Genomic DNA, 18,381 nt, shown 5'->3' with positions numbered 1-18,381 from the left:
ACATAAACAAAAACTCTTTGGGGTCCTCAATAATTTTTAAGAATGTCAAGAAGTCCTCCAAACCAAAAAGGCTGACTGTCCCTCTGGATTCCTTCAAATTCCACCTAAAATTCCACCTTCTTTTGGAAACTTTCCTGTTCATACTTAATTCTACTGCGTTCCATTTGGGGATCATCTCCAATTTATCCTGTATATATCTTGTTTGTCCATAGCTGTTTGCATGTTGTCTCTTCCATTAACCTGTGAGCTCCTTGGGAGCAAGGACTATTTTTTTAACCTTTGAATTTCCATTGATTAGCACAGTGCCTGGCCCATAAAAAGTGCTTAATTGATACTTCTTAACTGCTGCTAGGTGGATGGAGTGCTGGGTCTGGAGTCAGGAAGACTCACCTTCCTGAATTCAAATACAGCCTCAGGTACTTCCTAGTTTTGTGACCATGGGCAAGTCACTCCTTGCCTGTTTGCCTCAGTTTTCTCATTTGTAAAATGAACTGGAGAAGGAAATGGCAAAACATTCCAGTATCTTTGCCAAGAAAACTCCAGCTGGGGTCACCAAGAGTCAGAAACGACTAAAAATGACTGAACAACAAGAAGTCAATTGAAAGATAAAGGAAGTGAGAACCAGAGCGGTGAATCACCTAATGGGTTATATAGTGATGACTATCATATATCACAATATCGCATCACCTATGACTATCATATCATACAGTGATCACTGGCTGTACAGTCTCTTGACTCCCAACTGATTGTTCTCCTACTGTTTCCTGGGACTTCCCTTTGATTTCAGGGGAACTCGGTTCTCTTGGGATGGTACAGGTTGAGTTAGACTCCCCAGTACAGGTTTGACAAAAGGCATCTCAGCTATGATTCAGCCATCGGCTCTCTATTCCTTCAAAAAATGTGTAAGTATTGATTGGACCTACTGGGAAGATCAGCATAGTTCATTAGGAACTCCAGCCTCCAAGCAGCATCGGAGATCTGCCTCCTGAGCCTGAACACAGTGACCTCGCTGGCCTTCTTTAAGAATGCCGTGAGAAACACCAAGTCCTCCGTGTTGGCAGGGATCTCGCTGACTTTGTCTGCGATCATGTTGTACTGGTTGCAGAGGCTAGAAAGGAGAAAGCAGAGAGGGGTGTCACTAACAGCAATGGTTACTGAAAGTGCTATGGCAGATCTATTTATTCTGAAGGGGAATAAATATACTGTTCTGTCTCCATTCTTTAGAGGATGTATTTGTTTATTTTCTCCCCAGAGATGATTTCATTGGGTTAGAGAACTCATGATAAAAGAAATTTTCTCCACCAAATCATATCAATACCTCTTCTACATCAAATACAGTTAGAGTTGCCTGAGGCACTGGAGGGGGGAAGCTGAGAGAGGGAAAGGAACCAGCTTCTATTAAGTACCCCTTCTGTGCCAGGCTCTGTGCTAAGCCCTTTACAAATATGATCTCATCTGATCACTAGGAAACCAAGTGACTTGTCCAAGGTCACAGAGCCAGTATGTGTAAAGGCAGCCAAGCATTTCCAACTCTAAAGTCAGCTCTTTATCTACTTCATCACACTGCCTAGCCTCTTAGAGGTTTATGGTCAGAATATGTTACTGAAAGGAGGCTTCTCACAAATGCAATTGATTGAGCCAAACAGAAATCGTTAAGCATTGTCTGCACTGATGGTGTGCCTACTTGGGGTCTCTGAGATTGTTAAAAATTGCTTCACTTAACTGCTTTGCATTTAACCTTCCAAACAATGCCTTCGGTCAGATTCCATATTTCCCCCTTCGCTTGTTTGCTCTATAGAGTACACTGTGAGCCCAACTTCCATAAGGCCTCACTTTATGCAAACAGCAGCCATCAGGAATATATTTACAACCAAGCCAGTAAGAAAAGGAAAATTCCAGAGTCCAATCTTTCCAAGTAATCAAGATCAATGACTAACATCGTGGATTGTTAGAGATTGAGTGGACATACAAAACCAACACACACACACACACACCACACACACACACACACACACACACACACACACACACACACACACACACACACACACACACCACACACAATTTTAGCTTCCTACCTCAGAGGCATTTACAATCCTAACAAGGCACAAGAAGATGACATTAGAACACTTCTGGAGAAGACGTCAAAAATGGCCCAAACCAATAAGGTAAAGACCAGTCCTGTAAGTGTTTTGACAGGGTTATGTAAGGTGAAAATCTGGGCCTATTTTCTGAGCCTAAATGAAGTAAATCACAAATACACAATGGCTTGTTAAATTTGGATTATTCTCCACTAAAAATAAATTTGCCAGACAGATTGTATGACATCACTCTCCTGGTTGGTTCTTGAATCCTACTAGGTGTCATCCCGCACAGGAGAAAAGCACATGTGAGAACCCAGCTTCCTAAATGCTATATATTACTAAATGATTTGGAAAGTCTTTATTCAGGGAAGTTCTACCCAAAAGACCGGTTGGGCTTCCTTTGAAAGCACTGCCAGGGGAAGCTAGGAGGCACAATGGATAGAGCACCAACCTTATAGTCAGGAGGGCCTGAGTTCAAATCTGGCCTCAGACACTTACTAGCTATGTGACCTTGGACAAGTCTCTTAACCCTGACTGCCTTAAAAAAATACACACGGACACCAAAGTGGGCAATTTGGGTAAAGAAAAGGGCTATAGACTTAGAAGGGAACCTAGAGGTCCCTGAGGACACTGAGTCACGGAGAAGTTAAATGACTTGTTCAGGGTCATATAGGTAGCCAGTATCTGAGGAAGGATTTGAACTCAGGTCTTTCTGACTCCAAGTCTAACACTTTATTCCTCGTGCCATCTAGCTCACATGGAATTCTTTCTATTCTTCCTTCTCCCTTTCCCTATTCAAAACAGAAAATCTCATCACATTCTCCCCCCACACTTAAGTTTTAGCCTGGATCTTTAAGTTTGCCTTCTATCTTAACAGGCGGTAGGAGCCACAAGAACTCTAAGTCCAACATGAGGAACCATAGCTAACATTTACATGGCGCTTACTAGGTGCCAGGCGCTATGCAATTATTATCTCAACTTGAACCTCATGAAAACTCTGGGAGGCAGGTGTCATTATTATTCCTACTTTGCAGATGGGGAAACTGAAGGCAAATAGAAGTGAAATGACTTGTCCAGGGTCATAAAAGCATCTGAGGTTGGATTTGAACTCAGGTCCTGGTGACTATAAGCCCAGCACTTTAGCTGCTGAGCCACCTAGCTGCCCTGCCTTTTACAGCATTCCCCCTGCCCTTCACTCTTAATTAATCCGTCTGTATAAATCTTCACAATAATTTCTCTACAAAGAGTAAAAGCTGTACTTGGTATTCTGCTCTCGGTTTTCATCCACTTGGAACTGAATCAGCTGATCTTTGAGCGCTTGGGTCCGATTGCAGAGATTCTCATTCAGTGCTAACGCATCGAGACAGAACAGGGCCAAAGGTACTGTGATGTGCATGGATGCAATTTCTTGTTTCAGCTTCTTCATGCTGTCAATGTACTGTAGGGAAGAGGAAGCATTTAGGGTTAGGCTTAGCAGGCCCTCCCGGAATAACAAGCAAAGCGCTGCTCATTCAGCAGGCACCACAAAAGTATTTATTGCTGGGTCGACTGGGGTCAGTATCATTAAAACGCTCAAGTTCAAGTAAGGCTCTTACCTCCACAAAGTCATCAAGGTCATGGGTTTTTGAGAGAAAAGATGCCACATCTTGTTTTGCTGTGCCATCTAACAGATTGTTGTATTTTTGGTACACATCTAAGTATCTTCCAGGTTAAAAAACAAAGAAACAAACACACAATCAACACACACACACACACACCTCAAGGTCAGCAGGGATTTACTCCCAACCAATTCTACCCACCCTCAAAAAAAAAAAAAAAAGAAACCAACAAAAACTAGCAGAGAAAAATTCTTTGATAAGTAGAATTGACAGATCCAAACTAAGTTATAGAATTCAAGACCAAAACAACTTACTTTCTGGGGCCTACTTGGTTTTTTTCAAAAACCTCTTCCGTTTGTTTCACAAATTCTGAAACTAACATTTCTTCTGGGCAGACGGTCCCAAGAGTCAGATTATCTCCTTGGAGCTCTGGGAAAAGGTTTACTTCTACCTAAAGAATATAAATAGGACTGTGTTTTCACAGAGAAAGAGAAATAATCCTCATTTTGAAGCGTTATCTCCTATAATGCACTGCCTCACTAGGAATGATTTCTGCGTTTTTAAAAATCATTTTAACCTCTTTGGAAGTGGTCAGACCACCAACCTTCCTTGAAAGAAATGTGCCCTAAAGAAAACTAGGTCAAACCTAGCAGCTTGTGCACAAAGAGGAAGGGAAGAAGGGAAGGGAACAAGCATTTATTAAGTGCCTACTATGCACACATTATAAATATTCTCTCATTCGGTCCTCACAACCACATTGGGAGGTACTTACTATTATCATCTCCGCTCTAGATTTGAGGAAACTAAGGCAGGCAGAGGTTAGTTGATTTGCCTGGGGTCACAAGGCGAGGAAGTGTCCGAGGCTGGACATGGGAGGCAACAGTTTAACATCCTAGAAACTGGAAGATAATGTTCTAGGAAAACGTTTGCAAGCTAAAAGAGTGAAATCACTTCATATGGGAAAATGCTCAGAGACAGGATCAAAGACCATGTGAGAACTTAATTATGCAGATTTTATCAGGCTGTCCTTTATTTCAGGAGACGTTGTTTGGGGAGAATCTGAACTTTGAAATAAGAAGGCCACTATATTTTGTGGTATAGAAAGACATTACTAAACCTTTTTCAATTATATGGGAAAATAACATTCCTGTATGGTGATCTGAGAATCAAACTCAGCAAAACTGGGAATGATAAATAACTGACTTAGGTTGCTTATGTGAAATGAATGTCTTATTTAGGACAACATTAATCCAATAAACATTCACTCAATGGACATTTCTTAAAGGCCTACTTTGCAGGTTAGACAAGGATAAATAAGATGAAGACCCTACCCTTGAAAAATTTATAATCTAGTATTGAAGAGAAGATAGGTACACAAATGATCACTATAAAATAGAATGTGATAAAATGCATGGGAGAAATCCAAATAAGGTGCAAGGAGGAAGAGATAGCTTTGAACTTTGCTTAGAGTAAGGGTAAACCAGACGGACTCTCTTGAAGAGTTAGTACATGAATTTCTAGTTTGCCCAGAAAAAAAAAAAAACCCAGTGAGTGAAAGAAGTAGTGTGGGCTAAGACTAGAGAGGTAGCTTGGAGGCAGATCCCAGGGAGCCTTGAATGTCAGGTTGAGGAGTTTGTATTTTATTGGGAAATATAGCAATGTCCCCAAGAAGTGAAACAATAGATACCTATTATCTGATCAGCAGCGAACAGAGAGAAGAGGAAGAAGTGAGAAGTTGTACTTATACTTAAGATTTTCCCACAGACAACAGCTGGAAGAAGCTTCTATTTGTATTTCTTCAACAGTCTCCAAAATTTTTAAAGAAGGACGCTTTTTAAAGGACTCCTTTGGCAGAGCCCCACCTCCCCAACATGACTGTGGTTCTGATATTAATATATATTGATTGAGAAAATCCATAATGACGAAAAGCAACTAATATTTTAAATGAATTTATGTATTAGTTACAACAGTAAAAGAAAGATCATATTTTATTCCAGAAAGGCAAGAAAATAAATTCTTATTAAAAGAACAAATGAAACATCCTGGACATAAAATCCATTATTCATATTGTGTATTTTATTGTCGCTAAATGGACTCAGAGGATGATCAGAAAAGCCTGGTCTTGATTAGATTACAGGAAAGTAACCATTACTTGGGACTCTGCATCTCCCTTGTAGGGACAGATCTGTTAGGCTTGAGGACATCTAGGCTTAGAAACTTGTTATACATTTATATCTCATTAAGGCTCTGGTTCTGGCCAGCCTCATAGAGAAAACAGAATGAACATATTGCCCTGGAGTTGGAGAAAGCTAGGACCTGAGCTATAATTTGAAGGAGCAAAAATCTGCACTTTCTCCTTTGCTACTTCCGTAAGTTATTTGGGAAACAGGGTTGACTCTATAGTAACTTCAAGTTTATTTTCCTCTGGGGAAAATAAGGCTGGAGACTTTTAATCTTGACTTTCCAGACTTTTCCATCTCCTGTCTAGCGGCTCTCTCCAGATGCTTCCACCCGTGGTCCTACCTGGCCAGGTCCACCATTTCCAGAGGTGGCCAGGCCAATTCATGTTCACTTCTCTCCCAGATCTACTCCTGACCCTCTAGACTTTTTCCACCTCCTTGCCTTTATAAGGAGACACTTAACCTTTCCTGCTTCTAGTTCCCTTTTATGTATTGTCTTCCTCCAGTTAGAATACAAGTTCCTTGAGGGTAGGAACTATATTTTTTTGTTTGTTGTACACCTGGAGCTTAGCACAGTCCCTAGCATAAAGCGAGTATTTAATAAATGTTATATCTAATCTAATATAATCCGTCTGTCTGTCTGGATACCTGAGGTAGAAGATGGGACTTCTCAAAAAGAGGAAGGGAATTTTATAGACTACTATGACTTCTATGGGATATTTTGCTTTTTTAGTGCAGTAAAATAACAGCTGTCCTGAATCTGATGTACATTGTTTCTTTAGTGTCTGCGCAGGACCTGGGGGCCTTTTACTCATGTAAGGGAAACATAAACATAAGCCATATTCTGAGTTTCTCAGAGGAAATTCTTGATGGGGGCAAAACAAGCCAAAGAAATATCATTTGAAAGGCAACCCTCCAAGATTGAACCTGGTCCATGAAAGCCTAGAGATTGGGTTCTAGGAAACAGGTTACATAAAGACGAAAATGGCAATGCTTGGTAAATTCACAGACCCCTTAAAATAACTCCAAAGCCCATCCAGGAATCTGTGGGTTGGAATCACATCCATGCTTTGGCAGAAATATGTTAGGCATAGAACAACTTTAGCTGAATAAACTATCACCATATTGAAAGAATAGGCTGATAAAACCCCGTAAAATGACTGGAAGTCTTCTAAAAAATAAATCTTCATTCAGTTGTCACTAAAGGTCAAACAGGTTGTTTGCAATGGCAGGTCACCACTTTGATTCCACCAATAGGAATACCAGAACTCAGATTATTGCTTCTAAGCGAGTATAAAGAGAAAAGGGAATTTTGCAATAACATGCAATGAGTACATTATGTTTGTGTTTATTCCAGTGCCTAGTAACTTCTATCAATGAACAAAATACAAGTGGCCCTCCCTATCAGAGAAGGAAGTTAAATGGTTGGAGAAGTATCTCCCTACTGTCCATGTGTAGGGTCCCAATTGGGGAAAAGCCATGAAATACAGTAATAAGTGAAAAGCCATAAAAACTTAAATTCTGTGAAAGGTAGAAGCCCAGACATGGTGATCTGTTAAAAATCATAACTTAGATACTGAATCATAACTTTGACACTGAGTCATAACTTAAGATACTACAACCTGTGAAAGCCATAACAAGAATATCCTGAACCATATGTGACTGGTACATGATCAATACACAAACTTACCTTTGGGCATAATATTGGCTTAACCCCCAAACTCATTACTAAACAGAAAACCAAAAATATCCACCAATTAGTAGTGAGGCACTCTCTATCTCCTACTTCCTTTGTCTGTTTTCTATAATTACCATGGGGATTTTGGGGGGTCCTTTAGAACGGACCCACTGAACTGTTTGGCAGCTGCCCCAGATTGCCCGTTTTGTAAGTATTCATAACAATTGATTAAACTATTACCTATAATCAATATGGAGATCCCTGGCCTCGTCCTTTGGTATAAAAAAGAACACCCCACATTTATGGGGAGGTACAGGGTTGCCTAGCCAGGGGAATTCCAGGCCTTACACCATGCTATCAGGAAGAAAGTAGTACTTCTTAAAAGATTAGAAATACTTTGAAGGAAAAACAAAAAAAAAGAGAAAGAATTTGAAGAGGCAGAAGGAAATCCTAAAGGGTAAATATTGACCTAATTTTCAAAAAAAGGAAAGAAAATAGAACCTTTAGATTATAGTTCAGAAAGCTTTGTTTCAATTCCTGGCAAAAATATGGAATATACTGTGAAAGCGATGGCTTGTGAGCATTTAGAAAAGGAAGTGGTGATCACTAACAGCAGTGTAGCTCCATCAAGAACATTTCATGCCTGACTAATGCAATTTTTTTTTGACAGGGCTACTTGACTTGTATGTCAAGGGAATGCCATGAACATAGTACCTCTAAAAGCCAGAAGAGCATTTGACAAAGTATCTCATGAGAGCCTTTTGGACAAAATGGAAAGAATTGTGTCAGATGCTAGTAGAGTTTGGTGAATTAAAAATTGGTTGAGTGACCAGACCTAAAGAGGGGTCATATAATGGTCCAGTGTCAACCTGGAATGCCCTAGGGATCTGTCTTTGATACTATGCTGCGCAATGGTGTTGTCAAAAACTTAAAGGTATAAATGAAATTCTTATATTTGCAGATGACGCAAAATGGAAACCTTATTATAGATGCAGAATCAGTATTCAAAAAAGATTTCAAAAAGCTAGACCTTTGAACAAATCTTAAGATGAAATTTAATAGAAATAAATGTAAAGTTCTCCAAATTTGAGTCCAAAAAAAAATCTTCTTCCCAAGTACAGGGAGTTGTTGCTAGATAAAAGTTTATATGAACTCTCTCTCTCTCTCTCTCTCTCTCTCTCTCTCTCTCTCTCTCTCTCTGTGTGTGTGTATTTGTATATCACATCCAGGGTTCTGTTTTGGTCCCTCTTCTCTGCTCTTTCTAAACTTTCACTTGATAATTAACTCTCATGGGTTCAGTTATGAACTTCAGCAGCTGACTTCTGAGTCTATTAAGGCCTCATTTTTCTCTTAAGGTGCAAAATTATTAGTTGCCTGCTGGACATCTTAATGTAGATGTCCTACAGGCATCTCAAACTCAATATGTGTGAAACAGAATTCATCATCCCTGAACCCCCTACTTTTCCTGACTTCGCTTTTTCTATTAAGGGCATCACTATTCTTCCAGTCACTTAGATTCACAACCTCGGAGTCAAGTTTCCATTCTTTAATCTCCCTTGCTCTCTTTATCCAATCCACTCAAGTGTTGCCAATTCTATCTTAATGACATCTCTTGCTTCTGCCACCTTTTTTCTACCCACATAGTTAACATTCTGGCCCAGGTTCTCCTTACTTCTTTCCTGCATTATAGTAATAGACTTCTTTTTAAAAAACAAAATATTTATTTGATTTTTTAATTAACAAGCATTTATTTTCTTTACCTCCTTCTACCACCAGAGAAAAAAAAAGAAAATTAAAACAAAACCTTTGTAACAAATATGCATAGTCAAGCTAAACAAATTTCCACATTTCCATACACATGTCAAAAAATGTGTGTCCCATTTTGCATCTCCAGTCTATCTCCTCTCCGTCTGGAGGTGAGTAGATGTATCTTCATCAGTCCCCTGAAATTATGGTCAGTAATTACTTAAATGGCCTTCGAATTGGTCTCTCTGCCTTCAGTCTCTCCTCTCCCCAATCCATCTTCCAACCAGATGCCAAATTGATATTGCCAGGGTCTATGTCCAACTATGTCATTTTCCTTCTTAGGAAGCGTCAATGTTTCCTTAGGATAAAATTTGAACTCTTTCATTTGGAATTTAAAGCCTTTCCCAATTCTAAATTATCTTTCTAGACTGACTTCATTAACAATGAAGAAATCCAATGAGAAACTATAGGAACTAACTACTATAGGACTATAGGAAGTAACTACTTACACCTTAGAGCTGCACAAAAAGTAAAGCAGAAACCCAGGACAATAGGAAAGGAGGCCACTCACAAAGCCATCACAGACAAACAGGCCAGTAGCCTAGCAATGTGACCAGAGATGAATGGAGATGCTTGTAGTCAAGTTAATAGATAATGAATTTTATTTCAGCTATGTTGAGTTTGATATGCTTTTCTAAGATATCCAGGTTAAACTGTATAGTGGGGTTCTGTTCAGGAGGCAGGAAAAGTATGGGACTTTCAAAAGAAAATGGGGGGGTATCAAAAATTTCTTTGGGGAGAGGGTATAGGGGAAACTAGACTCCCTGGGAGCATCATTGACCAGTGCAGCATGGTGGCAATCAGACCAAGATAACCCATGTGCCTAGGGGCTAAAAAATCCCTAACACTCTATCCTGAGATACCATAGAGGGATTTGAAAACCTAGTACTCTGAACTTCAAACATCCAGAGGGGCCTGACCTCCAGAGGTAGAAGTCAGTGCAGGAATCCAGGTGATCCAGGGTATGACCAAGCAGAAATGACTACCCAGCCTAAAAGTTGGAGTGGAGCCCAGCCCTAGAAAGAAGCCCTTGTTCAGGAACTAAAGCTAGAGAGATGAGTAAACCAAAGAAAATAATGACCAGTGTAAAAAATTATTTTAAATCTAGAGATGCTTCAAAATCCAGTACAAAAAGGAGAATGTAACTCCATAACTACTGAAAGCAGAGACTCAGGGGGAAAAAGGATTTTTTTTTACAAGAACTAAATGAATAGCTAGAAAAACTGAAACAGATAAAAATAAAATTAATATTCTGGAGAAAGAATTGGAAGGAGAGTAAATAGAATAGAAGAAAAAGTAGTAAATTTTAATAAGTAATAGACTTCTTGAAAACTAGGATGGACCAAATAGAAATCAATAACTACATAAGACAGCACAAAATATTAGAACAAAATAAAAGACTGAAAAAGGTGAAGAAAATGCACATTATCTGGCATTTAAAAAAATTACCCTGAAAAACATGTTGACAGATAATCTAAGAATCATGAGTTGTGATGCTAACATTTTAATAATAAGAAAAAAGTGACCTTTGAGATCCTTGAAGTGTTCAAAGGGTATTGGGAGGGATAAATAAGAAAAACAGAGGACCTAAGGATGGATAGGTTATGTTTTGAGGTTTTTAAGAGGGGCAAGAGAATGGAAAGCAAAAGGAATACACTCCTGCAAGAAGGAGGGGTAGAACTTGTTATTTTTCATAATTGAGGCACGTAAGAAGACGCACTCCATCTCATCTAATAAACATGGAGGAAGAGGTAAAAGGAGTGGACATCAGACAAACCTTTCTCTTAGTCTCTGAAACAGACAAAGAGAGATTGAATACATGCACAAATAAATGATTTGGTGCAACTGAACAGGAAAACAAGCAGAGACCAGCTTTCAAGAGAAAGAAAATATTTGCAAGCAAGACAAGTTTCCTTATCCTGAAAGGAGAGTGGGATTAAAAGGGGGGAAAAGGAGTAGAATCTAATGAAGTTCTTATCTGTTGCCAGTGGGATAAAGAGGGAAAGAAGAAACTAAGTAGAATCTCAGGGGATTAAGGAATTGAAAAGGGAAAAAAAAGGAGTATAAGGGTTCCCATCCATTGGAAAATGACTGAACAGTATGCTGCATGAATGCAATGGAAAATGATTGTGCTATTGGATAAACTGAGAGAATTTCAAAGAATCTTGGGTAATACGCACTAAGGTAGAATGAAGTGAGCAGAAACAGGAAAAGAGTTTCTGTAAGCAGCAACAATAAGGTAAAGGAAAACAACTTCATAAGGCATAAGAGCTCTGATCAATGGCAGAACCACTGTCTCCCTCCAGAGGACCTATAATGGTACCCATTCTTCACAGTTGAGATATGTTCTACTACAAACTGACCCTCATTAACTCTGGGTGGGTGGAAGCATATTTAAAGACAGTTTCATATCTCCCCTAGATTTCTCTTCCCCAGATTTAACATCCTTTGCTCCTCCAATTAATCCTCAATTGGTACGGTTTCCAGGCTCCTCACTGGTCACATCATCTGAGCCTACTTCTAATAGGAAAGAGCAGGACAAGGAGGGAAACAGTAGTCATAGATTTGGCTAAAATGAGGAAGTTCAGAATGTATGGTCCAGGAAAGCAAAGGACCTCCTCTACCATTTTACAAAATTAAGCAGATAATCATGAAGCAGTGGATAGAATGTTGCAATAGGAGTCAGGAAGACGTAGGTTCAAGTGCCTCTTCTGAGACTCAGTAGCTATTTGACTCTGACAAGACACTTAAGCTCTCTGAGCCTCAGTTTCCTAATCTGTAAAATGAGGATGTTGGACTAGATGGTCTATAAGGCCCCTTCTAGCTTTAGATCTATAATCTATACAAAATCTCTTAATTTAAGAGACTTAGCATAGGCCAAAAGTATATATTACTTTAAGAAAGACTTCAATTCATGAAGAATATATCCATAATGGGTAATTAAAGGAAATTAGAAATGCTCTGAGAGGTTTTCTCTCAAAGCATTTCTAACTTCCTTTCTAATTTCCTTAAATCAGCCTTGGGCTTTAGGTGACCTTATATAGGGCAACTATGCACCCCACTAAACATCCCTTGGTGCCATTATAACACATATTTCTTATGTTCCAAGAAGTCTTTCACCTTGGTTGGCATATGTCCCAGTCCCTTCTCTATAAGTCACACTGTACCTTAGGAATATTTTCAGAATTCTTAATGATTTCCATGAAGCAGCTGTATATTAAATCCCAGCATTCCTCAAAAGGTGGATCAAAGATAATCATTGGTTCTTCCACTTCGAGTTTTATGATGATTACCTGAGGGGTAAAAAACTCCATCTCTTGATAAGGGGAATCAAAATCATTTCCATCCTCAAAGGAGAAAAAAAAAGAATAATAATTAGAAAGTGGGAAATCCTGGAATTAAGGCTAAGAGAAGAGTAACTATTGGCTTATGCTTCTTGAAGTTGGTGTTAGAACCCAATGAGGAGGTGGTCACCTCAGTTCAGGCAGGAAATTCACACTGGCATGGCAAGTTATCAGGAATACTTGTGATCAAGTATGTCTCAAGACACTGTACAGTACAAACTTTGCAACTGATTTTTTAGAGGAAAGGGGAAGAAGGTTGCCAATTACTCCTATATTCCACTTAATACAAGTTATACTTATTAGTGAACTACTATATCAAAATACCCCTGCCACATTTCTATGTGGCAGTTGGAAAGTCCTTATGAAATAGTCATATTTAGAGAAACCTCCCTATCTGCCTCTCCAAGTCTCTTATGTTAACAGGTACTTTCCAGTTGCTGCCGTTCTTTTCAGAATCACCTGCAGCCAATTCCAATAATCCAATCCAAGTGTATTTGGTTCAGAAAAAATCTTCAAAGGCTATTTTAAGGGCATTTTAAATAAGTCAGCAGACTGCAGCTGGGTTTCAGTAGCCTTGGTCTTACTTAGGTAAGGGTCAGAAATGCCGATTTCTATAGTACTCTTATCCTCTAGTTCTCTAGTACTCTAGAGTACTAATTAACCACCTGTTACCATATTTGGGTGTCAGAGTCACAGATCTCGAGTTGGAAGGGACCTCAGAATCATCTATACCAATCCCTTCATTTTATAGGTGAGCACACTGAGAATCAAGGAAAGTAAGTGACTTGCTCCAGGTCACACAGGTAGTAAGCATTAGGGATGGGATTTGAACCGAGTGTCCAAGACTCGAATCAATGCTCTCCCCACCTAGCACAATACTTAACATATATTGGGGCTGAATAAGTGCTTCCTGCTTGTTTGATTAATTGCTAGATGACCGCTGTGACTTTAATTTAAATAATAATAACTAACATATAGCACTTTAAGATTTGCAAAGCATTTTACAAAAATCATTCATTCTATCCTCACTACCACCCTGGGAGCTATGTTCATTTTGGAGTTGAGGAAACTGAGGCTGATAGTGGTTAAGTGACTTGCTCCTAGTCACATGGCTAATAAGTGTCTAAGGCAAGATTTGAACTCATGTCTTCCTGACTTCAGTCCACTGTACTAGTTAAACATTTAGAGGTCCAATTTAAAACTCCAATATGCCCCTCATATCCACTTAGGATCAGAATTGATGAGGGTCACTATGTTATAGAGATTTACTTTACTTTATGCAATGCTTCCTAAAAGGTTATATGTATAAAGTGGATTATTGTAAATAAAATCATTATTTGAAATGTAGCAGGAATGCTTGCTATTTTTAAAATTCCTATTATGAAATGCTTTTGAAAGTGAATAATTAGTTTTACATTTGCCTTTTGTTTAGACCCAGATCTTCATGTATTGGCTACACATAAAATAAAACACTTTTAAACAAGTTGAAGTGTGTGAATGTAATGGAATATTTTGTGCAATAAAAACAGCATATTACAGTGGTCAGAGGGCTAGCCTGGGACTCAAGAACACCAGAGCTCACATCCTGCCTCTGAAACAAACTGGCTGTGTGGCCACCAGCAAATCACTACTGCTCAACGTCCTGGACATCTCTTTAAAACTGTACATTGTAAAGGAGTTGCCTAAGTGCATTAGTGGAGCAAGTTTCCAGGAGTCCCACAGACTAATGAAATCGTAGCTCCAGACTCCCGCACTAATATATAAATATGCATGTACGTATATACTGAATATGAGGAATTCAGACACACATTAGGAAGATTTGTAGGAACTGATGCAGGGTAAAGAAAGCAGAAACAAAAGAAAGAATTCCATGATGACTATAATAACAAAAATGAAAATTGACTAAAAGGCAAATTCATCACATTGAGCAATCTTGGATCCAGAGAACAGAATATATTCCTCCTCTCAAGAGAGAGGTGGGGGGTGGCAGAAGGGGAGGGTAATTACAGGCATAAAATGCTGTATACCCCGCCAGATATGGTTGCTTTGTCAGCCAGTTTTGCTTAATCATTTCTTTAAATCTTTATTACAAGGAAGGATTTGGGAGGGGGGGATGGGGAGGGAATTAAATTTTCTAAATATAAAAATTATACACCTATCATTGAATGTTGTTCTTACTACTTATATCATATCCAAAAGATCAGCTCAATGCCCACTTGTACCTTGTGAATCATAAAAAACTCGACAAGGTCCTTCAGTGAATTAATCACTAACTCCCGGAGCTGCAGGGACATGAAGGAAGCCACTGAAGCAAAATACTCCTCAATGATTCGAGAGGAGTCAAAGTCACTCTTGGGAGCAAAACGAAGCCAATGATCCTTCTGTGAGATAAAATGTTGGGCACAAGTGGGAATCCACCTGCAAGGACAAAAGGCAACTTGGGTCAGATAGATATTTGAGCTCTGGGGACCTTCCTCACTCTCTGCTGGCCTTTCTGCCAAGGAAGATGGCAGAGAGGATCCTAGGGAATTGATCAGAGCAGGTGGACCCCCTTCCCACTAAAATAGCCTCGTCAATCAGTTATCTCAAAGTTTCTTCAAGAGATGGCTCAGGTGCTGTCTCCTACAGGAAACCTTTCCTCAACTCCTCGGTTGTTAATATTCTTCCCTTCTTGAAATTAGCAGTTTAATTATTACCACCATTATTAATAGTAGGTACTGTGGAGCCTACAACAGATGCAGAAGACATGAATACATCTCAAGGACCTCCAGGAGCTTATAACTTTGTTGGAAAGATGTATTTGCTTATTTGCATACATGCTGCCTCCTACCAATAGAATGTAAAGTTTTTTGAAGGATACTCTGTTTTGTCCTCATCTTGGTAATCCCTGGTGCCTTGCATATACCCATGGATACGCATTAGGCATCAAATTTCATTGGCATAGGGAACTTCCAGGCGGCTATCAATGTGGGGACCTTCTCTTATTGTCTTAGAGAGTAGCCTAGAACAAAAGCATGAAATATGCTGCTTGCAGACTATCTGTTTTTTTTTGTTTTGTTCATTATAATTCTCCTATACAACATGACTAATGTGAAAATATGTTTAATAGGAATGTATATGTAGAGCCTATATCAGATTGTAGACCTTTTTGGGAGGGAGGGGGAAGGGAGGGGGACAAAATTTAAAACTTATGGAAGAGAATGTTGAAAACTAAAAATAACTAAACTGATAAAAAAAAAGGGTGAAGACAGACTTCAATGCTCCCAAGTGCAAAGGAACCAGATTAAAATATAATTGGGAAATATTTAATAAAATAAATAATAATACAATAGAACATACTGTCAGTATGTGGTTTTTTAAGTAAATATGTCATCTGCAGGGATCTGCTTTACAGCTAGCTTTCTATTCACTTCATCACACTGCTTCTCTCAGGTGCATAGCAGACGTGAGAAATGTTTTTGAATTAAACTTTCTGACCAACTTTACCCATATCCCCTTTCCCAAGAAAATAAATGAGATAAGCATTGAAAAGATACTTTTCCTATAGTATCACCCATATGGTCAGGACTATTTGGTAAAGTACACTGAAAAAAAATGGAAATTTCTTTTTTTTCCTAACCATCAGATATTCTATGTTATACTACCTCACCTCCCTTTTACTCTTCGATCCAGTGTCACTGACCTCCTGGCTTTTTTCCTCAAACAAGACACTTCACCTCTCAGCTCAGGGCATTCTCTCTGGCTGTCCCCCATGTCTGCAACATCCCCTTCCTCATGTCTATGTCTTCATTTCCCAAGCTTCCTTCAAGTTCCAGCTAAAATCCCACCTTCTACAGGAAGGCCTTCCCAATTGCTCTTAATTCTAGTGTCTTCTCTCCATTGATTATATCTACTGTGTCTTGTATATAACTTGTTTGTACATAATTATTCCCATGTTGTCCCTCATTAGGCTGTGAGTTTCTAAAGAGCAGGGACTGTCTTTTACCCTTCTTGGTATACATAGTGCTTACCTGACATGTAGTGGGTGCTTAATAAAAAATTATTGACCGACTAAAAAAAGGAAACTGCAGTAGGGCTCCCTTCTCAGAAAGGGAGAAAGCAGAATTAAAGGTGAAGCATTGCCCTCCTTTACTTCAAGCTCTCACCCCCACCCAATACACGCCCCCAGTGCTAATTTTTCTGGGAAATTACTGCCTAAGCTCTTCCTGCCATTCAGTGGATAGTATTTTTCTTGGTTCTGGATGCAGCTACATATGTATTCTTATAATGGCTAAAAATGAACTGTCTTGAACATTGGAAGCCTCCCTGTTCTTAGGATTCTGAGGTTAATCAGCTGGGTGGATAAAATACAAGAATGTTAAATCTTCTGCATCACCAAGAAAGAACTCAAAAGTTTGAAAGTCGGTGATAGGGAACAAATGGTGGGAGAGGTTCCAAGAGAAAGAACCTTTGTGAAAACAAAGGAATAGTTGGAAGGAAAAATACAGGAAGGGGGGAAGGAATGAGAAGTGAAAGAATGAGGATGATAAATGTGAGAGTCAATCAACTAAGTACAAAGAGAGGCTGGGATTTCACCGTTCAGCATTGAGGACCAGTGTAAATTTCAGCTGATTGTCAATTTCAATTGCAATTGCTTCTGTCTCATTAATACAACCATTTAGACACAATACTGACTTGTCAAGGAGAATTTGACGAGCTTCAATGCAGTGCTGTTGAATGACATTGAAAAATTCACTGGGTAATAGTGGCAGTGGTCCTGCAAGCAATTCTGCTGTTCGAACAAACCTGATGCTACAAAACCTATAAGAGAGAGTTTTTGGGAGAACCTTTGTAAGTTAAATTGTATTTTATAATCAAATTCATAGATCACAAATGAAATGAGTTTTTCCCAGTTTTTCATTAAGTGGGACTTAATGACTAATGATTATTTAAGAGGAACTCTAATATTAATGATACATATGTATCTTTTAAGATATTTTGTTTGTTTTAATCAGCAAAAAAATCTGCTTTTTCACTTTTTTGCCCCAACCCCTCCCTCCCAAGTGAGAAGAATGGAAAAACAAAACTCATCACACAATGTATAATGAATCGAAAAAATTTCCACATTGGCCATGTCCAAAAAAATCTGTCTTGTTCTTCACTCTTAATTCTTCATCTCTCTATCAAAAGGTAGGGAGCATATTTAATCATTATCCCCCTGGAATTGTGATTGTAGGCTGATCTGAGTTCTTAATTCTCTTAAAGTTTTTGTCTTTAACATACTGTTGTCGTTGTATAATGTTCTCTTGGTTCTGCTCATTTCACTCTGCACAACTTTGTACAAATCTTTCTAGGTTTCCCTGAAACCACCCCTTTCATCATTTCTTACAGCATAATAGCAATCCATCATTTTTATATACAGTGGTGAGATTCGAATAAATTAACAACTCTGCCCTAACGACTATTTTTTGGGGGGGCAGGGTTGTATCTAATGCTGTGTTCATTTATTTCATACTTACAAAAACAATCGCCCACCCCTTGTCCCTTCCCAGAAAAAGTCTCTTTCAAAAATATTTAAAAATTAAAAACCAAATGAGGACAGATTAATTTTGGTACAATTACTGAGCAATGTACAGTTAGAATGTCCTACAGTGACCTCACCCATAGCATTGCTATTCTTTTTGTAAGTATGAAATAAATGAACACAGAATT

The 18,381-nt window shown here is 38.8% G+C and overlaps 1 protein-coding gene across 1 annotated transcript in view; it reads right to left on the bottom strand.

Moving 5' to 3' along the window:
- DNAH3 (dynein axonemal heavy chain 3) overlaps positions 1 to 18,381 on the bottom strand; it is a 171,731-nt gene that overhangs the window by 132,048 nt on the left and 21,302 nt on the right. Inside the window, exons 9-15 of the mRNA XM_036766518.1 lie at positions 17,365 to 17,490; positions 14,913 to 15,108; positions 12,514 to 12,693; positions 3,997 to 4,133; positions 3,680 to 3,785; positions 3,344 to 3,522; positions 924 to 1,108 (exon numbers count right to left, since the gene is read on the bottom strand). Of these exons, the coding sequence (XP_036622413.1) occupies positions 924 to 1,108; positions 3,344 to 3,522; positions 3,680 to 3,785; positions 3,997 to 4,133; positions 12,514 to 12,693; positions 14,913 to 15,108; positions 17,365 to 17,490 (1,109 nt within the window). The remainder of the gene's footprint in view (positions 1 to 923; positions 1,109 to 3,343; positions 3,523 to 3,679; positions 3,786 to 3,996; positions 4,134 to 12,513; positions 12,694 to 14,912; positions 15,109 to 17,364; positions 17,491 to 18,381) is intronic.

This window comes from Trichosurus vulpecula, chromosome 1 (genome assembly GCF_011100635.1).
Source record: "Trichosurus vulpecula isolate mTriVul1 chromosome 1, mTriVul1.pri, whole genome shotgun sequence".
In the NCBI taxonomy this organism is placed as follows: Eukaryota; Metazoa; Chordata; class Mammalia; order Diprotodontia; family Phalangeridae; genus Trichosurus; species Trichosurus vulpecula.
Note: the sequence above shows the minus strand (reverse complement) of the source record. Positions and strands in the feature narration are given on the sequence as shown.